Below are 23761 nucleotides of genomic sequence, written 5' to 3'. Positions count from 1 at the left end.
TGACCACTATCAGTGCCCAGAAGGTACTAGGTTCTTTCCTATGTCTTACTTCATTCAATCTTTCCTAGGTCAGTGAAAACTCATTTCTTACAATACTCAGCCAGTTTTTAAAGTTATGGTAAGAGGTAAAGACAGGGCCTTAGGATTTTTATTTTCAAAACACTCCATAGTGAAGAGGCAGGGAACGGCTACTTATTCTGATAATTTAGGAAGAGGGATGAGCTGGAAATTGTAGCCTCAGCTCTAGAACCCATAGCCACTTGACATTTTTCAAATCCAGAACTGAGAAAAGGCAGGTACTGAGCACTGAGGCCAGGGTCTGGGGTAGAGGTGGGGGGCAGGTCTTCACCAATGCCACAAATAAACCCAGAGTAACCTCAATACGGGTTAATAAGATTAGGTGCCTGCCCTGCATGTTTCTTTGCCCCTCCTTGTCTGGGCAACTTGCATGTGATGCCAGGCCAGCAGGTTTGCAGCTTAGCCAGGGGCAGGGGTGGGCCAGGTTAATCAGGTCTTTTCAGTCATCAGCTACTGGATGAAAAGATGGCTCCAACAACAGAATAACTGGCCAGTAGCTCCATGTATTAGGAAAAAGAATGTCTGTGGGACACTAGGGAGGTCCAGAGAAGAGGCTGTCTTTTCAGTTCTCATTGACTATAAAGTGTGCTTGAAAGGAGGAAACATCAAGTCCTTATTGCTCATGTCATTATATCCTGTCCTCCAAAATTGAGGATGGGTACAAAGAGCAAAGTCAGAGATTAAAGAATATTGCGTTCCAGGGATGATGTGGAGTGGAAGATTAAGTATAAGTACAACTCCTAGCTACTTCCCCAAGGGAAATGAAAACTTAGGTTTACAAAAAATGTAAATGTTTATAGTGGTTTTATTTATGGGCACCAAAAACTGCCCACTTGTGATGAGTGCACAAACATCTGAACAAAGGACTACTACTCAGCAATAAAAAACACAAATACATGGATGGTAACAAATGCATTGTTCTTCTTAGTGAAAGAAGCCAGACTAAAAAGGCTGCACATGATATAATTTCACTTATGTAACATTCTGGAAAAGGCAAAACAAAAATAAAAAGATAAGTGGTTGCCAGGGACTACGGGAGAGAAAATAGCTACAAAGAGGCATGAGGGGACTTTCTGGAGCAATGGAACTGTTCTATTTCTTGATTGTGGTGGTTCTTAAATAACTGTATGTATTTGTCAAGATGCATAAAACTGTACTCTTAAAAGGGTAATTTTACTGTTTATAAAATATATCTCAATAAACCTTACTTAAAAAAAAAAGAGAGTAGGATAGAGCAAGGAGCATGTCAGGGACATCAAGGAGTCCTGGTACTGAAGACATTAAGACCAGGGAGCAGCATTAATTATCAAGAGGCAGGGGAAGCACAAATGGAAATGCTCCCTTTTTAAGTTTGGTGCTTTAGAGGTTTTGAAAAGCATGACAGAACTCTCATAGGTAATGACTCACCTATAAATACAGTAGTGATTCCTTCATACTTGGGTCTTCTATAAGCAGAAAATGTGTGGGGACTGTATAAGGACAAAGGAACTGGAGAGCAGCAGATAAGGATGAAATAAGAAGCATTTAAATCTGGAGACAGGTCTTGGCGCTGTAGGAGAGACTTTGAGTGCCCTGTTTTCTTGTGATTTGAGGTCAATAATGGTTCAGAAGGGTCACAAGCTGTCATAAATGATCAATATGAAACTTAATCGTGTGAAATGATGATCAGGCTTTCTCTGGGAAGGTCAACATGGTTTGGCTAATGGCCATAATTGGCACTAATCATATAAGCATCTTAAATTTCAAGCTAATTAAGATGTCCCACTTTACTTGTCCCAGCAAGGTGACATGGGGGACACTTCTGTGGCATTTAAGAATGAGAAACAGAACAGAACAGAAAGACGATGAGGGCTGACCCAAACTAATGTCAACACCTAAAGCATTTATTTGGATATCTTTAAACTTTTTACATATGATACATTCCAAATTTTACAAGTTAAGTTATAGCCAATTTATTAAACAGATATGATTTTCCCTGATATGGAAAGCATATGTTATATAAACATTTCTACAATAAACATAATATGTGCGGAACAAATCATAAAACTAAGATGATTCGTTAGGTAGGGTAGACAACTAGCTTAACACCAGGAGATAAAAGTATGTGTATGTTGCTATTTCAGTGGATTCATTTTCAGAGAATGAAATTCAGGCCTGAAGGAGGATTGTTATGATTCGGTGAAGATGTTTATAATTCACTTACAGAGGGAAAACTGTGGTCTAATAATTTTAAATTTAAGCATGGTGAACCTAGGGAGAAAAGCCAAAAGATGCTGGACTTAAAAGCCTGAAGTTACTAGAATGTGACAAAGGCCAAAATAAACATTAAAATTATTATACTACCCATAGCCTAAATAATTGGATCTTATAAAAGGGAGAAAGGCCAGAAAAAAGGGGAAGAGAGCTAGACTTTAATTTATTTTCTTTCTGTTGGTCTTCCTCTCAGCAAGAAGGGCTCATGTCATCCTTCCAAGAGGAGGAGGCTCTTTCGCATACTACCTTGGAGGAGGCTCTTTCACACACTACCTTCCATACTTATTTTAGCTTAAGGTCTGGATTTCTGACCTTCCTTCTGGGTATTCTGGGGAGTGGACATCTATAGATGAGTAGCAAGGAACTTAAAGATGCAGTTCAAAGAAAACTAAGTGAAAGGGTCTCTTGCATTGGTTGAAAAAACTCCAAGAGCCTCTTATTATTTGCCTTTAACCTACTTTAGAGAGGCCCAGAATTTGTTCCTCCATTAAATTTGCTATCACTCTCTTGCTATTATTTAAGCACGTGTTCCATGTGAGAGTGGTCATGTAGTATATAATAGTTTTAAGCTGTTTTACTAAGCAACTATGGTTCTAGGAAGGCACCTCTTAGAGAACAATGTATAAAAAGAAAGAAAAAAAAGCTTGCCTGTACAGGAAGTCCCAGGAATGCACTAAGTGAGCCAGCAGGTAAGCAGCCATTCATTTATTCCAGGAAATGCTGGCAGATGTGGGGATGGGGGAACCTCAAAATGCTAGGTCTTGGTTTCATTTTTTTTTGCTTGTGTTTGATTCTAGATGGATAACGCTCTCAATTTAGTCTTAGAGATGATACCAGAGAATATTACCATCTGAAAAGTTAGGATATTCATCAAGTTTTCAAAAAGCCCTTTAATGTGAGTTTTTCTCTCAAAGCCAAAAAGTCTCACCAAAAAAAAAAAGAAAACAATTCACCCTTCTACAGCAGTGAAAAACCATCCAGCATCTTAGGAAATCACCTTGTCCCAGCCTCACCACAAGCTCCTCACTCATGAGTGTCTCTCAATCCTCTCACAATCGACGGACACCTTTACAATCAACTGCTTCGCTCTGAAGAGTTAGGATCCCTTCAGCAGAGGGGCAGATCAGCCCAGTCCTAGTGTTGAAAGTCATTGAGAAGGACAGGGAAGTGCGACTCTAAAAGACTTGAGACTTTCTTTTCTGCCTCTGTCAAATCAGCTTCAGGCCTGTAATACACTATAACGGATAATATAAAATGGCTTAGATTATTGGAAACAGCCAAACCAGGGGCTATGCTCAGAGCCAGGAAGAGAAGCCTTGCTGGATCCTAAAACCTGAGAAGTTACAAATGGAGGGAAACAGCAAATGATACAAAGGAATCTGCTGATGGAAGATTTTTCGTTCAGTCACTAGAGCCAGAAACTATAAAAATAAAACTGGGAAGGGATGCTTAAATAAAGAATTTATTTCCAAATTCAGTAGACCTTATTATTTCCTACTCTCTTTCGTGAAAAGCCAGCTGGGTTACAAAAATCAAAGTTTATGTTTTTGGCAGTGAAGAAATTATAAATGTTGCCAATCAATGCCAACAAACGTTTGATTTGCTTCCTGTGCATGTCCAATCTCCTCTGTGATGCTGTGCTGCTGCCAGAGCTTCTGAATCTTCTTAAAGCGCTCTTTGCACAAATGTAAAGGATTTCCCCGCCTGGAAAAGACATATATCACTCAGGATGCAGTCTATTATTTATATATTACACCCCAACCCTTTCATTATAAATTACTAGCTTTAGACTTGCTGCAAATTTTCTCTTTGGCAGGCAACTGTGGATGTTAAACTTAGCTCTGAAGTTTTGCTAGGAACAGCTCAAATCCGGGAGTAAGTGTTTGTGGAAAAGAAGAGGAAAAGGTACACAAGCTACTTTACCTCAAGTGAGGGTAAAACAGGAGGGTTTGGGCTGAGAGGCTAAAATTACCCCACCCGTTCTCCATTTTATTGGTAAATGTGAAAGAAAAGGGGGGATGAATGTGCAAGGAGTATTACAGCAGAAACAATGTTCCTCAGAGTGCTAAGTCTTTTAGTCATAAAGTCTAAGGAAAGCAGCCAGAAATGAATAACTTTGGGTTCTAATTTAATCATAAGCACAGGCTTTGCTGATTTTACGCCTGGGGCAAGTGCAGAGCTCACTGATATTCTTCATTCTCTAACCAGAGCTCCTCCTACCAAAGCCCGCACTCCAGCGCTATGGGAAAGTGGCAAAAGCCCATAACTTCTTAAGCAAGTACTTGACGCAGCTCACTATTTATCTTGCTTTGTTTTACAGGCCTTCACTTTCTGTCCTCTAGGCTGGACGATTTTATCTAAGTGAAAACTTTCATTTCTTTGGGGGAACAACAGATGATCTGAAAAAAGTTCTTAAATAATGCTTGAGGGAACTGTTAGCATTTTGCTGACGATATAATAGAAGCTACAAAAGTGGCAGTTGACTAAGCCTCAACAAACTGTTATAGTGCCCGGTGTGCTCTGTCTCTCAGATTCTTATATAACAATATAAGAACATTTCTTCTCAGTTAATTAAATTGATTTGCTCTTTCATGTCACTTGAAGAACATCAGTCTTCTCTATATAAAGTCACACAAGCCAGAATGGGCTAGCTTTGTAATGTTCTGATGGTGTAGATGGCACAAGACAATTCAAACAGTTCTTACGAGTGATAAATAGAAAAAGTTGCACTCTGTCCTATTCTTTTCCCTCCTTTCTCCTGATGGCCCTCATGCAAACCAGGCAGCCATGGTGCCATCCTCTGAAAAGAGCCTACAGAGCAACATTCTCTACCAGGATCACCTATGCCTCCATGGTTGTCAGCAGGGCCGACCTCAGAACCACATAGCCCATCTTTCATTTACCCTGTATTGAAGGACTCTGGAGGCCCAGAGTCAGCCAAGCCAGCCCCCCAGGATGGGCCCTTACCTGAGTCCTTGGTCAGTTTCCCCATAGTCATCAAGGTAAGGAGGAGCATAAAAACAGCCTTTGGTTTTGCCAGCTAAAAATAGCACCTGACATTCCCGTACTCTGTAGAGAAACCATTTAAAAACACTATTTATTCACAGGTTATCAAAGTTAGGACTCAGTTCTAAATGGACTAAAGCCTTAAAAATAAGTAAAACCAGATTTGGAAGACCAGAATTGGCATTTACAGCAAAGACACTTAAAAATATCAACACATCTACCCAAAGTTTTCAAAATAACTAAAATGACTGTATTGTAATAAAAAATGACTATATTGTAAATCAATAGAGTGATGAGGAAGAACACCTAGGAATAGCAATCAGTAGCTCAAGTGATAACAGCACTTAAAATATTCTTAAGTGTGAAAAAGAAAATTTCTAAACATAAAATAGGTAATAATTTAACCACTAATATGAGGAAATTATTCATTTAAAAAATGGTGCCCAGACATTGTGAATTAGATTGACTTGAGACATAAGGCTCACTTTGTATATGACCAAAAGAATCTAGAAACATGCCAGACACAGAAAAAATGCTATTTTTACCTGTCTTCTAAGGGCTATTTAAACATTTGTTCTCTGATCCCTTTGAGATATTGCCTGCCCTTTTTTTTTTAAATTAATAATTCAGTTTAATTCAATAACCCTTTATCAAGAACCTATGACCCACAAGAAATTGTCAGGCGCTTGGGATACTAAGATATTAAGATATGATTACTGTATGCCCCAGAAACACTAAACTCATGTCACTTTTCTGCTCAAAACTCTGAGGTGGTTTTCATTTTGCTCAGAGATCTTACTAGGACACACCAGGCCCCATTACTTTCCCCCTTGTACACAACCAATCCAGCGACACTAGGCTCCTTACTGTTCCCTTTCTGAAACAATTTCCCTCTTTTCTTTAGGTCTTTACTCAAAAGTCATCTTATCAGTGAGCCTTCCCTGGTTTCCTATCTAAAATTCAACACCCTTAGGTACCATTTCATATTCTTCTTCCTGTTTAATTTTTCCTTAGCATATATCACTAACATACTAGAATGCTTATCTTTCTTACCAACCTTACTTTCTGTCTCCCCCACTAGGCTAATGAGCTCCACGAAGGCAAGAGGTCTTGTCTGCTTTGATGACTACTGCATTCTCAATGCCCAGTACATATCAAGTAGCAAATAAATATTTGTTGCACATTGTTGAATGCATACAACTGTATGCCAACCTGTGACATGCATGAATAAGAGGTAAAATCCAAAAACCATGAGGATACAACAGAAGGGGAATTCTAACTGGATTAGGGTAGAAAATCAGGGATATAAGTGGGAATACAGAGTCAGCACAAGCCAAATATGAGATGTGAAGAGACAAGGCTCTCCATGTTCTCCAAATAAACAAAACACAAAGAACAGTGGTCTTGTTCACCACCTTACCAGGCATGTACTGAGGCAGATCCAAAGCTAAAAAACTCGCTGTAGGGTCTTACCTCAGGAAGATGCCCACCCCAGAGCCACAGGAGTAGGTATGAGCTGTGCAGGCTCCTACATCCTCCCCTTCCAGTTCAGTCTGACAGCAGTAGCTCTGAGAGCACAGCAGGGTTCCACACACAAGGCACAGAGTTGGGGCTCTGCTTTTATCACCACCTGATTTGGGGCACCTCCATGGAACAAAGGAAAACAAGTCATTTCTCTAAAAGAGTGGCTTAAATAGATGATGGGGGTAAAACCACTCTAGAAAAGAATTCTACAATGTCAGGTAAAGTTGGATATGGCCCAGGCAAATTTATTGTAGAACAGAGAACTTCTCATGTACATACACACAAAAAAATATGCACAATGATATTTATAGAAGCATTGTTTTTAAGAGACCCAAACTGAAAACACTCAGTCATTAATAAGATAAAAGAGAAATAAACTGTTACTGCCATGTAATGAAAAACTATACCATAGAAAAATATCAATGAATTAAAGTTAATGTGCCAAAAAGCACAAAAAAACAAAAAACAAAAACAAACTAAAAGAAATAAAGTTAATGCTCTACATGGATGAATCTTACAAACAATGAGTGAAAAAAAGCTGAAGAATATGCACAGTACAATGCCATTTAAAGAAAGCTTAAAACATGCAAAATAATGCTGCGTATCAGTATAAAGATATATAGTTAAGGTATAAATGCACAGGAATGCCCAACACCCATTTAGAACAGTAAAATCTCTGCAGGGGAAAGGGGGAGGATGCACCTGAGAAGGGATCCACAGGGAGCTTCAACTATCTAGGTAATGTTTTCTTTCTTACACTAGGTTTTGGGTGCACAAGCACTTGCTGTATTATTCTTAATGTTGCTCATATGTCAAATATTTAATAATTTATTAAAAACTGTGAAGGGCTCTTATTATTTTAAAGTACAAACTGTCATCCAGGTAATCCTTCATGAATCAAACTACCCCCCCTACCCCTCTTATTTTTTTTTTACAAGTTAGGCAGTGTAAAGTACTACCAACTACTGATGTTATTATTTCTCTACCCAATTAAAACAAAGAACAACAAAAAGTCTCTCAAATTCTAGGGAGAGAAGTGTGTGGATATTTCCAGTAGTAGGCACTACTCAATACTGTAATATCTAAACTTACGAGAAATTAGATGCTTGATTAATGAGGCTGCTGTAATCCTCTGGAAGGTCTATTAGTTTGTTAGGTTCTCTTGGATAGCTAAAAGGAAAAAGAACCAATTAACATGAGGTCATATTATAATGACAGGATAACTCAATTTAGTCAAAACAAATAAAGGAAGAATCAGAATCTGAATGATCATGTACTACCACATAGCATTCTTAAATGACACTGGGCTTTAGGTTCACATTTTTACTTAAACAGCTCAGAATAAATTATCAGGTCAATAGTGACGGTGCTTAGTATTTGTCCCATTTAAGTGAAAATTTGGTAGCTCTGGGAAGGAAGAGAGGGGCAGAAGAGGACACTCATCTCTGGGCTTCTACCTAAACAACAAAGTGATGCCAAGCCAACCACATTACTGAGGTGACAGAAGACAGAGGGGACATGCAGGCTCACTGGGGTCATGCTAAGGTAGAAACAAATGAAAGGAAGGAAGGCATAATAAATAGATTTTTAAAAAATTAGATCTACCAGGTGACTTTGATTCTGTAACAAGTTAATTCAGACAAAATTTGGGTTCCAAATCCATCTAGTATTTGGTGGCAAGCACTTCCATGTGCACACACCTGCCCAGCGTTACAATGTTGTGTGGCCTTTCACTGCTTCAACTACTACAACAAATGAATTTAAACCAAGGGGGAATTACTTTAGATAGTAGGTTCTTAATAAGGGTTGCATACCAGAATTAGTGGGGGGAATTTTTGAGGGATATCATGCTGGGACCTCAATTTCAGAGAAACTGGATTTGATAGGTAAGGGCCCGAGTATTTTGTAAAAGTTCCTCAAATTATGCTGATGTATACTGCAAGTTGAGAACTGCTGTTTCACAAAATAAGAACTTTCTGGCCATAGGACTGAACCATATTATGAGACTGCTGATACTCAACTATTTCTGACGTAAGAAGTGGAATTTCATATATTTCAAATTAATAAAACTGGGGGTTACAATCTCTGGAATTAGGGTAGGATGTTTGTAAAAGCAAAGAAATAGAAGGGTTAATCTCTTTTAATTTACTGACTTTTGTGAATGATGCATTTGCCAGAACCAAAGGGATGAAACACATTTGTTATCACCCAATATAGAGTATCTGTATTGGTTTGAAAATCCATATTCTTTATCATAATCCAATCTTGTGGGGGCTGACCTATTGTTGCATGGGATCTTTTGATAAGGTGGTTTCCATGGAGATGTGTCTCCACTCATTCAAGGTGGGTCTTAATCCACTTACTACAGTCCTTTTACAAGGGAACCCTTATGGAAAAAGCTCAGAACTGATACAGAAAGAGATGTTTGGAGGTGAAGAAAGAAAATGTTCCTGAGGAAGCTGTTTGAAACCAGAAGCCAAAGGACCAGAAGATATCAGCCATGTGACTTCCCACTGACAGAGGTGTTCTGGACACCATTGGCTTTCCTGAGTGAAGGAATTTTTCAAGGGATTTTTCTTGCCTTAGTTTAGACATTTTTATGGCTGTAGAACTGTAAATTTGGTAACTTAATAAGTCTCCTTTATAAAAGCCAACTCATTTCTGGTATACTGCATTCTAGCAGCATTTGCAAAGTAAAGCAGATTTTGGTACTAGAGAAGTGGGTGGCTGATGGAGAAGCCATAAAATATTGCCAACATGGCTGCTGTGGCTGATGCAAGGCAACACAAAATGGCCTAGCCTGCGACCAGCTTTCTTCTGGGAACTGGCGGTGGTTCGCGCCAAAAGCACAAACCTTAAATCTGCCCTCCGCCCTAGCAACAACAGTGATCAATCCCAGAAATCTGCCCTGTACCCTAGCAACAACGGCCACCAATCCCCATCCGACATGTGTCCCTGCATGCTCCCAGCCTATATAAGCCTGTGCACTTCCTCAATAACGCGGACGCCTTCCACTCACCCCTGAGGGTTGTCTGAGTCGTGTGCTGTGTGCTGTGTGACTAACTCAGTACGGCCGCTTACCCCCAGCCATCAGCTACCCAACAGGTGGCTGCAGTTTGCAAATACCAAATAAGTTGCAATAGCTTTTTACATGGATGGGGAAGATCCTGGAGGAATTGTGAGGAGATGAACAGAGAAGGCCTGGAATGTTTGAACAGGTTGTTGGTAGAAATGTGGACTCTAAAGATACCTCTGATGAGGCCTTAGACAAAAATGACGCATGTGTTATTGCAAACTGGAAGGAAAACAATCCTTGTTTTACAGTGTCAGAGAATTCAGCAAAATTATGTGCTGGTGTTGGATGGAAGGCAGAATTTGAGAGTGATGAATTTAGATACTTAGCAGAAGAGCCTTCAAAACTAAATATGGAAAATGCAGCCTGGCTTATCCTTGCAGCTTAAACTAAAATGTGACAGGAGAGAGATAAGCTCAGAACTAGACCCTTGGGTACAAAGAAACCAAACTTGATGTTCTGGAAAATTCTGGGCTTCCAGAAAGGGATATACCAGAGAATAGTGCCTCACATGGGATTTAACCAAACAAGGAACTGGTCAGCCATTTCAGAAAAAGCTAGCACTGGAAATGGAATTATCCAGAAAGGATTTATGGAAGGTCCTATTATATGATCACACCTATGTGATAGGTGTGATCCATGTACACTGCACAGAAAATTGACAAGTTTATTGTGAGACCTGTATGTACAGAACTGCCAGTGTGAACCAAAAGGGACACAAAAGGGATAAATTGAAGGAAAAATTACTAAGCTAAGGTCTGAAGCCAAGAAATTTTGGGCCAGGAGAGTAGACTCACCCATTCATGTAGAAAGGGTGAGTTTGCCTTGGAAGCAGTGAGAGGGTGGAAAAGTATTGCCACCTCAGGCTTTGGAGAAGGTGGAGCACATTCCTTGGGGATTAAGGAGCGCCTTGCAACCCCTTTATTCTGAGAGGGTTGAGCCAGGGCCTTAGAGATGGCAGAGAACCGGGAAGCTGCCCCTATGCTTTGAGAGGCTAGAACTGAGAAAAAAAATGCTCTTCCCCAAAGTTCTCCAAGGTTGCAACTCTCACCCCAGCATTTTTGGAGAGAACAGGGCCACTGTGTAATAAGCACTTGGAAAAGGTGGGACTGCCCCCAAGGATGATAAATGACTCTCAGACTTTGAAATCTAATGGAGTTTGTCCCGCAGACTTCCAGAACTGTTTAGGTCCAGTGATCCTTGTGTTTCTTACAATTTCTCTCTATGGAAATGGGAACATTCATCCTATGACTGTCCTTCCTTTGTATACTGGCAACAGCAGATAACTTGTTCTCAGTTTTATAGGTCCAGAGCCAGAGGAAAATTTTTTTGCCTTAGGACAGACTTTGATGAAATTCTGTACTGATTTTAACTTTGTATTGTATTTGTATCGTTACTGAAATGTTTTAAGACTTTGTGGTATTGTGATGGGGTGAATGCATTTTTTATGTGGAAAAAACATGCTTTTTTGGGGGTCCAGAGAGTGGATTGTGCTGTTCTGAAAATGTTATGTACCCCAGAAAAGCCATGTTTTAATCCCGATCCAATCTTGTGGGGGCAGCCATTTCTTTTAATCCTGATTTAATATTGTAGTGTGGGAACTTATGACTAAATTATTTCCACAGAGATGGGAGGAACCCAGTTGTGGGTGTGGCTTTCTGATTAGATGGAGATGTGACTTCACCCACTCAGGGTGGTTCTTAACTAGTGTACTGGAGTCCTTTAAAGGGAGAAACATTTTGGAGAGAGACAAAGCTGACAGAAACTTGAGAGTCAACAGAGATGACTGGAGAACAGTTGCTACAGAGAACAGAAACAAGAATGTCTAGAGATGCTCCAAGCCCAGCAGATGTCACCATGAGATAATAAGCAAGCCAGAATCTGGAGAGAACCAAGGGGAGCCAAGAGATGAAAGCCAGCCCCAGAGAAGCAAAATGAGGGACCCCCACAGGAACAGAGGCTAAAAGCAATGGAGCCCAGGAGCAAAGAACCAGCAGATGCCTCCCATGTGACTTCTCAGCTGACAGAGGTGTTCCAGCCCATCAGCCATCCTTGAATTAAGATATATTTTCCTAGATGCCTTAGTTTGGACATTTTTGTAGGCTTAGAACTGTAAATTTACAACTTAATAAAATCCCTTTTTAAAAGTAACAATTAGAAAATAAAAAGATCCCACCCAGGCAGCAGAACGCATGTTGTAACTAGAGGTCATTGTTTCCTGATCTTTTCAGTGGACAGAGCCAGGAATTTTTTTTTTTTCAGATGAAATACATCTTGATTGTATACTGTAATGTCCAATTCAAATTTAGAATTATGGGATTTTTATTTCTTTGATTTTATATCTATCTCTTTTTTATTTATGATGAAAATCTTTAGTTCCTAACGGCATTAATATAATTATTTATTTGATTTGTCCTATACTTCAAAATATAATGTCAGCAATAGTATTACTAAAAAAGATTTTTTTTTTAGTATATCCCACTAGGGATTTGCCATCAAATAACTGCTTAAAGATGCTTGAAATGGTTTTTCTCTGTATGGTTAGGTCACCAGCTGGATACATAGTATGTTTATTTGTTTAATGTGGCTTTTTATTTTGATATATTGCCTTTTTTCCTAGTTTTGTTTTATAAATTATTGAAATATTTACTTGGTTAATGGTGAAATCAAGCTTCCATCCCTGTACTCTCCAACCCCAACTACATTTCTCTCTTTCATCTAGATAACTAACTTTTTAGTTTTCCTTGTATGTAAAAAAGACACATATTCATGTGTAAGCTCCTCCTCCACCTTGCACCATTCTTCATTCCTTTTATATTAGCTTTTTTCAGATTCTGTAGTAAAGTCTTGTTTTAGTGTGTTAATGCTGCTAGAATGCAAATACCAGAAACGGGTTAGCTTTTATAAAGAGGATTCAGTAAGTTATAAGTTTTCAGTTCTAAGGCCATCAAAATGTCCAAACTAAGGCATCCAGAGAAAGATACCTTGACTCAAGAAAGGCTAGTAGCATCCAGAATACTTCTGTCAGCTGGGAAGGCGCATGGCTGGTATCTGCTGATCTTCTGGCTTCTGGTTTCAAACAGCTTCCCCGGGGGCACTTTTTTTTTTGCCTCTCCAAATATCTCTGTTCTGTGTCAGCTCTGAGCTTTTCCCAAATGGTTCCATCTGAAAGGACTCTAGTAAGTGGATTAAGACCCACCTTGAATGGGTACAGATGCATTTCCACGGAACCTGGAACAACTGGTCATAGCGGAAAGCAAAGAAGTGCTTAAAGATTATGAGGATCAAAAGGACTTAAGGACACCCACAGGCCAAAGATGGGGCAATTTAAGTATCAGTAAAAACAATAACTGCAATGGATGGAAACACAAACATAATAAGTTCATATGATACAAAATAAACAAAACAAAACCAAAAAGGTCTCAAACTCACAGGTGACCTTTGGAAGAGGATAGGAAACCAAAGTCTTTATTTTGAAAATTGCTAAATAAAGGGAAAGAATAAAGAATTTATCATGCCTACTCCAAACAAACTGTATTTCAGGATGACTAAAGAGTTGAGGGAAAGTGTTTTTTTTCTTTTTTTTTTGGTGCATGGTCTGAGAATCGAACCCGGGTTTCCCACATGGAAGGTAAGCATTCTACTTACCTTACCACTGAGAAAGTTAATTTTTTTTTTTTTAACATGGGCAGGCACCGGGAATCGAACCCGGGTCCTCTGGCATGGCAGGCAAGCGTTCTTGCCGCTGAGCCACTGTGACCCGCCCGTTAATTTTTATAGAGAAACTATTTCTGCTAATAAACAAAGGAATGATATAATTAACATATCATTTTGCAATCACTAATGCGACAAAGGAATTGCAACAATTATCAAAGTCTTCTACCATGAAAAGAGATGATCAGATATCATATGTGCCTCTTACGAAAGCACACATACCACCTAAAAGTATTACTGAGAACTAAACAAAAACTGAACTTGAATCTGAACCTAATCAAGCCCCCAAAAGCTAATTATAGGAAACAGCTGTTAGAAGAACATGTTAAATGACAAATCCAAGAGGACATATTCAGAAAAATCCAGCCTATGAAAATCTCTATAGGAAAAATGACCCCTCTTCTTCAACAAATACATAAGAAAAGAAACCTATAATTAAAAGACCCTTAAAAGACATATCAATTAATTGCCATATATTGGACCTTACTTGGATCTTGGTTCAAATAAATATACTGAAAAAATAAAAATAAAAATGATTGATATTTACTAAATTTGAGTGACAGGTACACAGGGTCTCATTATATTCTTTTCACTTTTGTATAGTTGGAAATTTTCTCTAAAAAGGGAAAAAAGAGCTAAGAAAAACTTAGAAAAAGATCTATGTTTTTCTTTTAAAGCAATAATCTAAAACATAATTTTATCTTCTTCCTCTGCCAGGAATAATATACTATAGTATATTTGTATTCATAATTCTGATTATTTTATAAAACTTACAGTTTCATTTGAATAAGAAGAAAGTATGAGGACAAGAATTCACTATTGAAGGAATACCTTACATACCTTACATCCTCTCTGCCCTCAACCTGATCTTTAACAATCTTTGACTTACCTTATAGCATCTCTTTGACCTTCTAGATATCTTTTAACTTCACTGTTATGACACCAACTTTAATGTAAACAATGGGAGAAAACACAAAACATTTTTAGTTTTAAAATAAAAATTAGAATTTTTTATAGAACTAGAATTTTTTTCCCTCTAAATCCAACAAGAAAGAAATACTTGTCATGACTTAATATGATATATCTACCTCACAAAAAGAAGCTTGGAGAAATAACATATTTTACCTGCAACTTTTAAAATCAGAAGATGACCTGTGGTTTTCCAAAAGCCAGAATGTTCAAGATAGTAGTTAACAGCAACATATACTAAAACTCTGTTAATTTGGACACTCTGGAAAGACCTGTCTAAATTAATGACAAACTCATATTATGTGGAGTTAGACTATTATCCATGTTTTAACCTTAACTCTGTCACTAATTTAATATGATACTTAGGTCAATTTCTCTAGGTTTCCACTTTCTCAAATATAAAGTGAGGGTACTAGATTATATCACCCTGAAGATTTCTTTCAGCTTCAAAGATCTATGCAACAAAGCCCCAACAAGTAAGTTCAACATAAAGAAATAAACATTTATATCACTACTCTTCTTTCATGTAAATCTGTATATGCAATTCACTAGCTTGGCAAAAACTGTACCACAGACGGAGACCCAGAAGGCCTACTGTGTGGTTTGAATTATATGGGTTGAATTCTGTCAGGATCACTATTTGAGATTTTTGCTATATACGTGATAAAATTTGGTTCTGTGTTAATTATCAATATAACGAAGAAGAGTGTGTAATCATTACCTTTCAATCAGTGAATTCACCATTTCACTGTTTTCTTGAAAAAGGCAAATGAGGTTGTTTGGTAGAGAAAGATAGTGACATAAATGTTCAAAATGGCTTGTTCCAGTAGCTGCAAATGGAGAAGAATAAGAAAAGTATAATACTCATAACAACTAAGAGTAGATCCAGCATGGGAGCAAGCAATAGCAGAGCTTAAAAAAAATATGATGAGAGTTTAAATTTGCTAGGTATACAGCTTAACAATATAACACAGGACAGGGATATATGTAAAATGACAAAATGGATAAAGTGGAGTCAGGTGACCACTACCCCAAACTAGTCACTATTTCTTGGCATCTCAGCTTTATCATTTGTAAAATGGTATATATACACATGTATACTGGCATCATTTACTTCATGGGGTGAATGTTAGATGAAAAAATTAACGAATGGGTGCTCTGGAAAGCACAGAAATATAAGGATAGTTTTACCATGAGAGATGGATTTAAGCACTGAGCAAATCATCACTGAAAATAGCTGGGGAGCCTAAACTATTCTGGATGTGCGAACATCTTTCAGAAAGACACGTGGGCACCTTATGATGTGCCAGGTACTATGAGATACAATACACTTCAAGTTTACCTTTACATCCCTTTTATGAAATGAATGAGAATACAGAAAAAAACCATGAAAGAGCTAATCAATTTCCGCATCAAAATTGGATTCATGTGCAATTATGGGTATTTCAAGTTTTATAATGTCATAGATGTTTCAAAAAAATACCTCTTCAAAATTACATTTACTAATTCCATATAAAATCAAACATATATACATATATATATATATATGCCTTTTATTCTATGTGTATATTATCACTGTCAATTAGCTACAGTCTAATCTTTTAATCGGTTTTCATTTTTGCAAGTCACCTTCATTCTAAACTTTTGGAGTGGAAGACTATAAACAATTCTTGCACTTTAAGAGAAAAGAGAAATTACCTTCAAGCTCAGATGGGGAAGGAACTCCATTTAAGTAATGAAAAAACAAGGCGGAACATTTCAAGAACGGCATGATTCCAGCTTTGACACTCCTCCACAGATGCCAGCCTGAGTTTATTTCTTTCAAGGCACTGAGGGAGAGAAAAATAATTATTGGGAATTCTAATAAGTCCTTCTAGTTAGAGTATGTTGTGAAAAGAGAGATGACTGCTATTTGGGACTGATGTACATACATTTAAGGAGAGTGGGTTAATCGGCTACTGGTTGCCTAATTACAGGATGTTATACAGTTATTTAACAACTCCTTTTTCATGTTATTACCTACTAATATTTAGAGAAATGCCTATCAGGTAAGGATTAAGATCTCACCTTCCTGTATACTGGCGAAGTGTTTTATATAAAGCAAGAACTGCTAATTCTTCTTCACCGGTGGAATTTTCTTGATCCATGCCATCTTCTTCTGGAAAAAAAGGAGATGGTAGTACTCAGTATTTGTCTATGAGGTGGTGTCAAAAACTTTTAAGCATACAAATATATTCATATGAATAATGAAAATATTCCCACAAAACACAAAGAATTATAATCCTTCAGGTGTATCAGCTTCCATTTGACTGAAATCAGTGGCTTTTGAAGAAGAAGCCAGTGTGCTTCAGGGTGCTAAGCAGCTTGCTGAAGGTAAAAATCAGCTAAACCGATTGTCTTAAAATGTTTAAAAACAGGAAGTTTAAATGCAAAACCTATAAGGTCATTAACAAACACTTAAGTTAAAATAAAACTGACATTCTAAAACTTAAAATTCTAAAGAGCTTATCATTCATGCTACTCAAATATTAATGAACTTATAAAATAAAATATAAAAACACTCTCATTGCTAGGGGATTTTAACGAGAGGATTTGTTTCAAAACATTTTACATGAAGATAAATCGAAAAACCAGCTTAATTATAGTTCATATAGTATGCTTTCTAAGCACCTTTCTAAAACGTTTTAATTAATTGAGAAAATTCAAGCACTTCCATCAAGAAGCTGATAAAAAAGAAAGTTACCTGTACACGAGGTAAGTAAGATCTGTACGATGTGTGCCACAGTAACCAAATGGAAAATGTGAAGGTCCCCAGTGCCGAGGCTGATTCCTGAAAAATCCTGACACTGCAATGCAGGGAAAGCGAGCACCAAGCCCACCTAGGTACCAAAAACAGTGTCAGACACAAATTGCCTTTTCTTTTACAGCTAAACATATTTCCATTTTCTTAATGTGATTCCCTTATGAACTCAGCCCCTCCCCTTAAGAAATCTTTGTTAAAGAGAATACTTACAAGCAATTCCACTAGGTCTTTAAAATTTAAAGTTTAAAATTACTTAAGAGTCAAAGGGGTTCTGATGGACACTATCATTTCATTTATCCAATGGTTGCCCTATACACAGCTTACTGTAGACAATAATAAAAACAGCACTTGGAAACTTTTTAGGGAGTAGTAGAAAAACATGGGTTTTAGACTCATGAATTTCAGCTCCTCCTCTTATGAGCTCTTCAGGAAAGTTAACATTTCTGAATCTTGTGAGATAAAATACATGTATTTTTAACATCTGAATAGCCAAGAAGTAAGGACAAAAAGAGATTATAGGAAAGTCTTCAGAGACTTAATAAATGCAAGCTTTCCTGTTAACCTTTATGGAAGTTCTGGTGGTTTTAGCAGTAGCAATGGGATCAATAATAACAGCTAATGTTTATTAAGTTCATAGTGCTTTCAGTTCTATACATGAATTATCACAATGAGTTCTCACACAATCATATGAGATAGTTATTAACCAATTTAATGGTCTAGAATTTGAGGCACAAAGAAATTAAGGGAATAGCACTTGGGGTTGAGGTGGGCTGAAATTCAGGCCAGACTCCACCTGCTCAGAAGCCGTATCTTTCCTTAAATCATACACCGAAACTGTTTGCTGCTAAGTAGTGTGACTACAGGACTGTATCTGCTCTGCTTTTTAAAAATGCACAAAGACACTATATGGGCCAACAGAGGCCCTGACATTGCTGGTGTTCTTTTACCTTCTTATAGGCAAAAAGCAAGAAGTAAAATTACCAACCTCAGCCACAAAGCAAAATAAAACAGGGAGGATTAGAATTTAACTGTCTTAACACCCATGTTGAGTTTCTCAATTAAGTCTCTTAATACTTTTTTCTGAGGCTTCTCAGAAAATGGTAACAGTACTTCACATGATAATTTCTCCTATTTGTCTCCACATTACTCACCAAGGCTATGGTAAAGTTATGTAGAGAGACAAAGAAAACTTCATAAACAAGTTGTAAAACACCCACCAATAAATGAAACACGTCGATATCTAATATGCACGGAAGATCTTCATGGTTCTTGTTAGGCACCAAGGCTAAATATTTAAAAAGAAATACATTAGTACATTTCATAGGCCAACTTAAGTATTAAATTATTTTAAAAATGTATATAATCTAGTTTAGATTATCTTTTTTTGTAAGATAAGAAATGGCATCACTAAGTATTTCCTTTATAATGGAGAGAACTCCCATTCAGAGTCACAGAGGATGAGAAATTACAACATATATGGTAAATGTTTTGATACTCACATGCAAAAAGTTTACAAAAGTGTCCTTGCACCACTGAAAGTGAAGCAACTGTCCAATGCGCTGCTGCAAATCTTGTGAGTGACCTTAGACAGTCATCCTGAAATAAGGAAAATGATCTGGTTAATAAAGAAGGCAGCATTTGAAGCAGTTCTGTTCTTTCAGAAGTGCTAGTGCAAAGCACAATCAGTCAAAGCAAAGATGGATATACAATGAAATCTCTCTAAGATGGGATGGAACAGACATCTTAGATGCCATGTCTCCAACATGGAATGATTGGAACGGGAAATATCTCACATATGCTGAATAAACAAACGTTATCTCTTTGCCACTATGCTGCTGGCCCTCTATGGAAAAGAACAGAAGGATGCACAAATCAAGACAGACAGCAAGAAGAGAATGCTAAGAATCTGACACAGTATTTAAAAATATTTATTCTAAAGAGATACTCTAAATGTGGGAAATACTTCAAATATTGAGGAAACTACGTTCAAGAGGATGTTTGTTACTTTACAATTTAGAAATGGTTGCATAAATCAGGATCTCTGCAGCCATTAAAAGCTGTTATGGAAACTAAGTACCAATAATAAGAAAATTCTTGATTTAAAGTGAAGAATACAGCAGAAACAAAACAACATGTAAATAAAAACTACAAAAAAGTAGAAATATGCTCTAAAGAAAAGACAGATGGATGATAATGTGATGAGTTTTCCTTCCTGCTTAATTCTCTATTATCTAAATCTTCTATAAGATTTGGCTCAAAAATATTGAGGAACCACTACACTAGATCTTGGTTTTGAACATCTTAAAATGAAACTCACTCTCCCTCTTAAGGAACTTACAGTTCTGGGGGGATAGAGGGGAAGAAATGAGAGAAGGCAGTAATTGAAGGAGGAAGATATTACAGGTAAGGGATATCTAACTCACAGAACATGGTTCAGAGAGGTTTTCCAGGGAAGATAAAGCCCTAAGAGTATCTTAAAGGGTAGGATTCTACTTATGTCTACTTTAAGCAGAGGAGATGGAATGTTCAAAGGCTTGGGAACTAGCATTTGGGAGCTAGAAGTCATTTTGCAAGTCTGAACCATGGATTTGGCAGGAGGTGATAATGGAGAAATAAGCAGCAAGAAGTTTGTAAAAGCACAAAGAAGTAAGATCAGGGTGCTTTGAAAGGAATCCCTCTGATGACGGACTAGAGAGGGTGAGATTCATGGTAGACTCCTACAATAATTTAGGCAAGAAATGATACGGAGCTGAACACCAAGTAGAAGTCGCAAGGGAAGAAACAGGACAAACATGAATGAGGGGAATTTAACAGACTGCTGACCAACTGGATGTGAATGCCGAAGCCAAATGATGTATCCAAGAGGACTTTCAAGTTTCTGCTTTCACCATCTGGTTGGAGAGTGGTAACATTAACTAAAAGGAGGACTACTGGAAGAAAATAATTTAATTTGTATTATTATTTGAGGTGCCTGACTTTTGGAGATCCAGGTTAAAAAAATAAAGCATGCAATAAGATAACAGACCTGAGTCCAATATAAAGGGCTGGTTGGAGACACATATGGGAAGCATTTGGATATAATTAAAAGATACAGATGAGGTTGAATTGGGAAAAGAATCAGATAATTGAGGCTCACAGGCAAAACTGTGGGGGTTTAAAACAACATTTATAGGAAGGTATGGAAAACAGACTAAGGAGGAACAGCTAGAGTGGTAGTAAGGAAACCAGAATTGTCAAGGAAATAAAGCAAGAAAATGAATTTCAGAAGGAAGCAGTCAACAGAGTAAAGTAAATAGAGACATCAAATAAGATAATGGCTGAAAAATGCCCACCCAAAGGGATAATCCTGAGATCCTTTGGTGAACTTGGGAAAAGCAGTTTCCAAAAAGTGAAAAAATGTGAGGGGTGGAAGCCTAATTGGAAGGAGCTGAAAGTGAACAGTCAGCAAGAAATTGGGAAATGGAAACCACATACACGATTCTCTAAAGATGTTTTGCTGTGTATAAAATTACACACACACACACACACACACACACAAGCATTCTGAAAGGATGTGAAATGAAATTTAAAACTGCAAATGCTATATGTATGTATTTCCTTTTCTCTGTACATTTTTTCTACCCCATGGATTACCTCTATAAAACAATGAAATATGCTTTAAAATAGCTTACCTATAATAAAGAATAAAAATGCCAGGGTGGTAAGACAGAAGAAAGATAATGTTGGGAGGGAAAAATAAGAGGAGGGATAATCAGCATGTTTAACCAACAGGGGAAGTGCCAAGACAGAAAGAGGTAAAAGAAGGAATAGATGCCGGTAACAGGTGGAAGGATAAACCTTTGACAGGTTTTTATCATTTGATACAGGAGAGAAAGGTGAATGGAGATATGTATAAGTTTGAAGAGTGGGGCCAAGAAAATAGAGGGAGTTCACCCCTAATGGCTACACACGTTAAAAAACATAATTAAATTTAAAGAATAAAAAGTATTTTATAAGGCTAGCTTAGCTGTAATACCAAAACCTGACAAAGACATTAGAAGGAAGGGAAGTAATATATCAATCTCTCTTATGAACATAAATGTAAAAATCCTCCACAAAACACTGGTAAATCAAATATAGCAATATGTAAAAAGGATAATATACATCATGATCATGGTGAAATTATTCCATGAATGTAAGACTGGTTTAACATGTAAGAAATACTTGATGTAAACTGATTATACATTAATAACAATATCACATTAACAGGAAAAATGGATGAGAAGAATCAACAGCATGTCAAAGGGGTTAGAATTACATAGAATAAAGAAAGTGTACAAGAACTACTTATACTAGACAAAACTATTCATTCTACACATCTGTGATTGCTTTTTCAATAATAAATAAACTTATCAATTCTTATTAATTGTAGCATAAAACATCATAGTCAAGATTGATCTAAATATTAATTGCCATTCTGCTGATACTATAAAGATACAATTCAGGCCAGTTTCAATAAGGCCCTACTACTAAGCATTCTAATCCAATGTCTGAAGGGGCCCAGGTAATCCAAAAAGGATTTTGATGCACAACCCTAAACTGAGAATCTCTGATAAAGGATTTATATTCCTGAAACTGTAACAAGAGATCCTGAGACTCTAGGTATTTGCAATGAAAATCAAAGCCAGTAAACTAGTTGCTGAGTCATCACAATTGACCAGGCTTACTATACTGGTTTTCATTTTTTGGTTAAGCCCTTAAATCAGTGGTTCCCAATCTGGTACCAGAGGCCCATCACCACAGATTCTGATTTAATTGATCTGTGGTAGGGCCTGAGCATTTTTTAAAGCTCTTCAGGTAATTCTACATGAATTAGAAAATTTTGCTCTCAAAGGCACTTCTATTATAAAGCTTGAACAGCAGGTAGTGTATGATGTTGTCAAACACTAGCCACAGAGTGAAAATTAGCAAGCCTTGACTATCTTTACTCCTCATTTCCCTAGGCATTAAATGTACTTAAAAAAAAATTTTTCTTAAATACCAAAAAACACAAAGCAAATGCGAACATTCCTATTTTGATCATTCTGTTCTACATATATAATCAGTAATTTGCAATATCATCACATAGTTGCATATTCATCATCATAATCATTTCTTGGAACATTTGCATCTATTCAGAAAAAGAAATAAAACAAAAACAGAAAAAAAATTTATACATATCATACCTCTTACCCCTCCCTTTCATTGATCACTAGCATTTCAAACTAAATTTATTTTAACATTTGTTCCCCCTATTTTTAATTTTTATGCCATATGTTCTACTCGTCTTCTGAACAAGGTAGATAAAAAGAGCATCAGACACAAGGTTTTCACAATCACACAGTCACATTGTGAAAGCTATATCATTGTTCAATCATCATCAAGAAACATGGCTATTGGAACACAGCTCTATATTTTCAGGCAGTTCCCTCCAGCCTCTCCATTACATCTTGAATAACAAGGTGATATCTACTTAATGCGTAAGAACAACCTCCAGGATAACCTCTCAACTCTGTTTGGAATCTCTCAGCCATTGACACTTTGTCTCATTTCACTCTTCCCCCTTTTGGTCCAGAAGGCCTTCTCAATCCCTTGTTGCTGAGTCTCAGCTCATTCTAGAGTCTTTCTCAATCCCTTGATGCTGAGTCTCAGCTCATTCTAGGATTTCTGTCCCACGTTGCCAGGAAGGTATGCAACCCTGGGAGTCATGTCCCACGTAGACAGGGGGAGGGTAGTGAATTTGCTGCTTGTGTTGGCTGGAGAGAGAGGCCACATCTAAGCAACAAAAGAGGCTCACTTGGGGGTGACTCTAAGGCCTAATTTTAAGTAGGCCTGACCTATCCTTTGTGGGGTTAAGTTTCGTGTGAACAAACCCCAAGACGGGATTCAACCTATAGCTTTGGTTGTCCACACTGCTTGTGAGAATATCAAGAATTCAACTTGGGGGAGTTGAATTTCTCCCCGTTCTCACCATTCCCCGAAGGAGACTTTGCAAATACTTTTCCACTCACTGATTAAATCACTCTGGGATTCATTGGGGCATCACTCTGGACAAACCAACAAATTCTCATGTCCTACCCAAGGTTCCAAGTACTTATGGTGTTCAATCAAGCTATCTACATAAGTTATATTAGGAAATGCACTAGTTAAAATATAAATTTTGTACCAAATAAACATTTTTTGCTTTAGTCTCACACATAAGTTGAAATTTTAAAATATTAATTACCATCTATTTTCAGCACCCTGCAGTAATGACATCCCCTTGTTATTCCTCATGCAAAAAACATTTTAAAAATTTGTACTAAATGTACTCATTTTTGATA

General features: G+C 37.4%; 1 protein-coding gene across 4 annotated transcripts in view; it reads right to left on the bottom strand.

Annotated features, from left to right (window-relative positions):
• Positions 1–865: 865 nt before the first annotated feature.
• Positions 866–23761, bottom strand: part of UBR2 (ubiquitin protein ligase E3 component n-recognin 2) — a 165647-nt gene continuing 142751 nt past the window's right edge. For 3 of the 4 annotated variants that reach the window (XM_077161818.1, XM_077161817.1, XM_077161819.1), the window contains exons 37-47: positions 18920–19016; positions 18638–18705; positions 17361–17496; positions 16685–16775; positions 16316–16446; positions 15339–15447; positions 14538–14594; positions 7954–8031; positions 6811–6981; positions 5299–5400; positions 866–4035 (exon numbers count right to left, since the gene is read on the bottom strand). In XM_077161818.1, the coding sequence (XP_077017933.1) occupies positions 3894–4035; positions 5299–5400; positions 6811–6981; positions 7954–8031; positions 14538–14594; positions 15339–15447; positions 16316–16446; positions 16685–16775; positions 17361–17496; positions 18638–18705; positions 18920–19016 (1182 nt within the window). In that variant the 3' untranslated portion in view covers positions 866–3893. Of the gene's footprint in view, positions 4036–5298; positions 5401–6810; positions 6982–7953; positions 8032–14537; positions 14595–15338; positions 15448–16315; positions 16447–16684; positions 16776–17360; positions 17497–18637; positions 18706–18919; positions 19017–19037; positions 23195–23761 lie in introns of those variants that run through there. The other variant, XM_077161820.1, reaches the window with a different exon arrangement.

This window comes from Tamandua tetradactyla, chromosome 5 (genome assembly GCF_023851605.1).
Source record: "Tamandua tetradactyla isolate mTamTet1 chromosome 5, mTamTet1.pri, whole genome shotgun sequence".
Lineage (NCBI taxonomy): Eukaryota > Metazoa > Chordata > Mammalia > Pilosa > Myrmecophagidae > Tamandua > Tamandua tetradactyla.
This window is presented reverse-complemented; position numbering and strand designations above follow the sequence as displayed.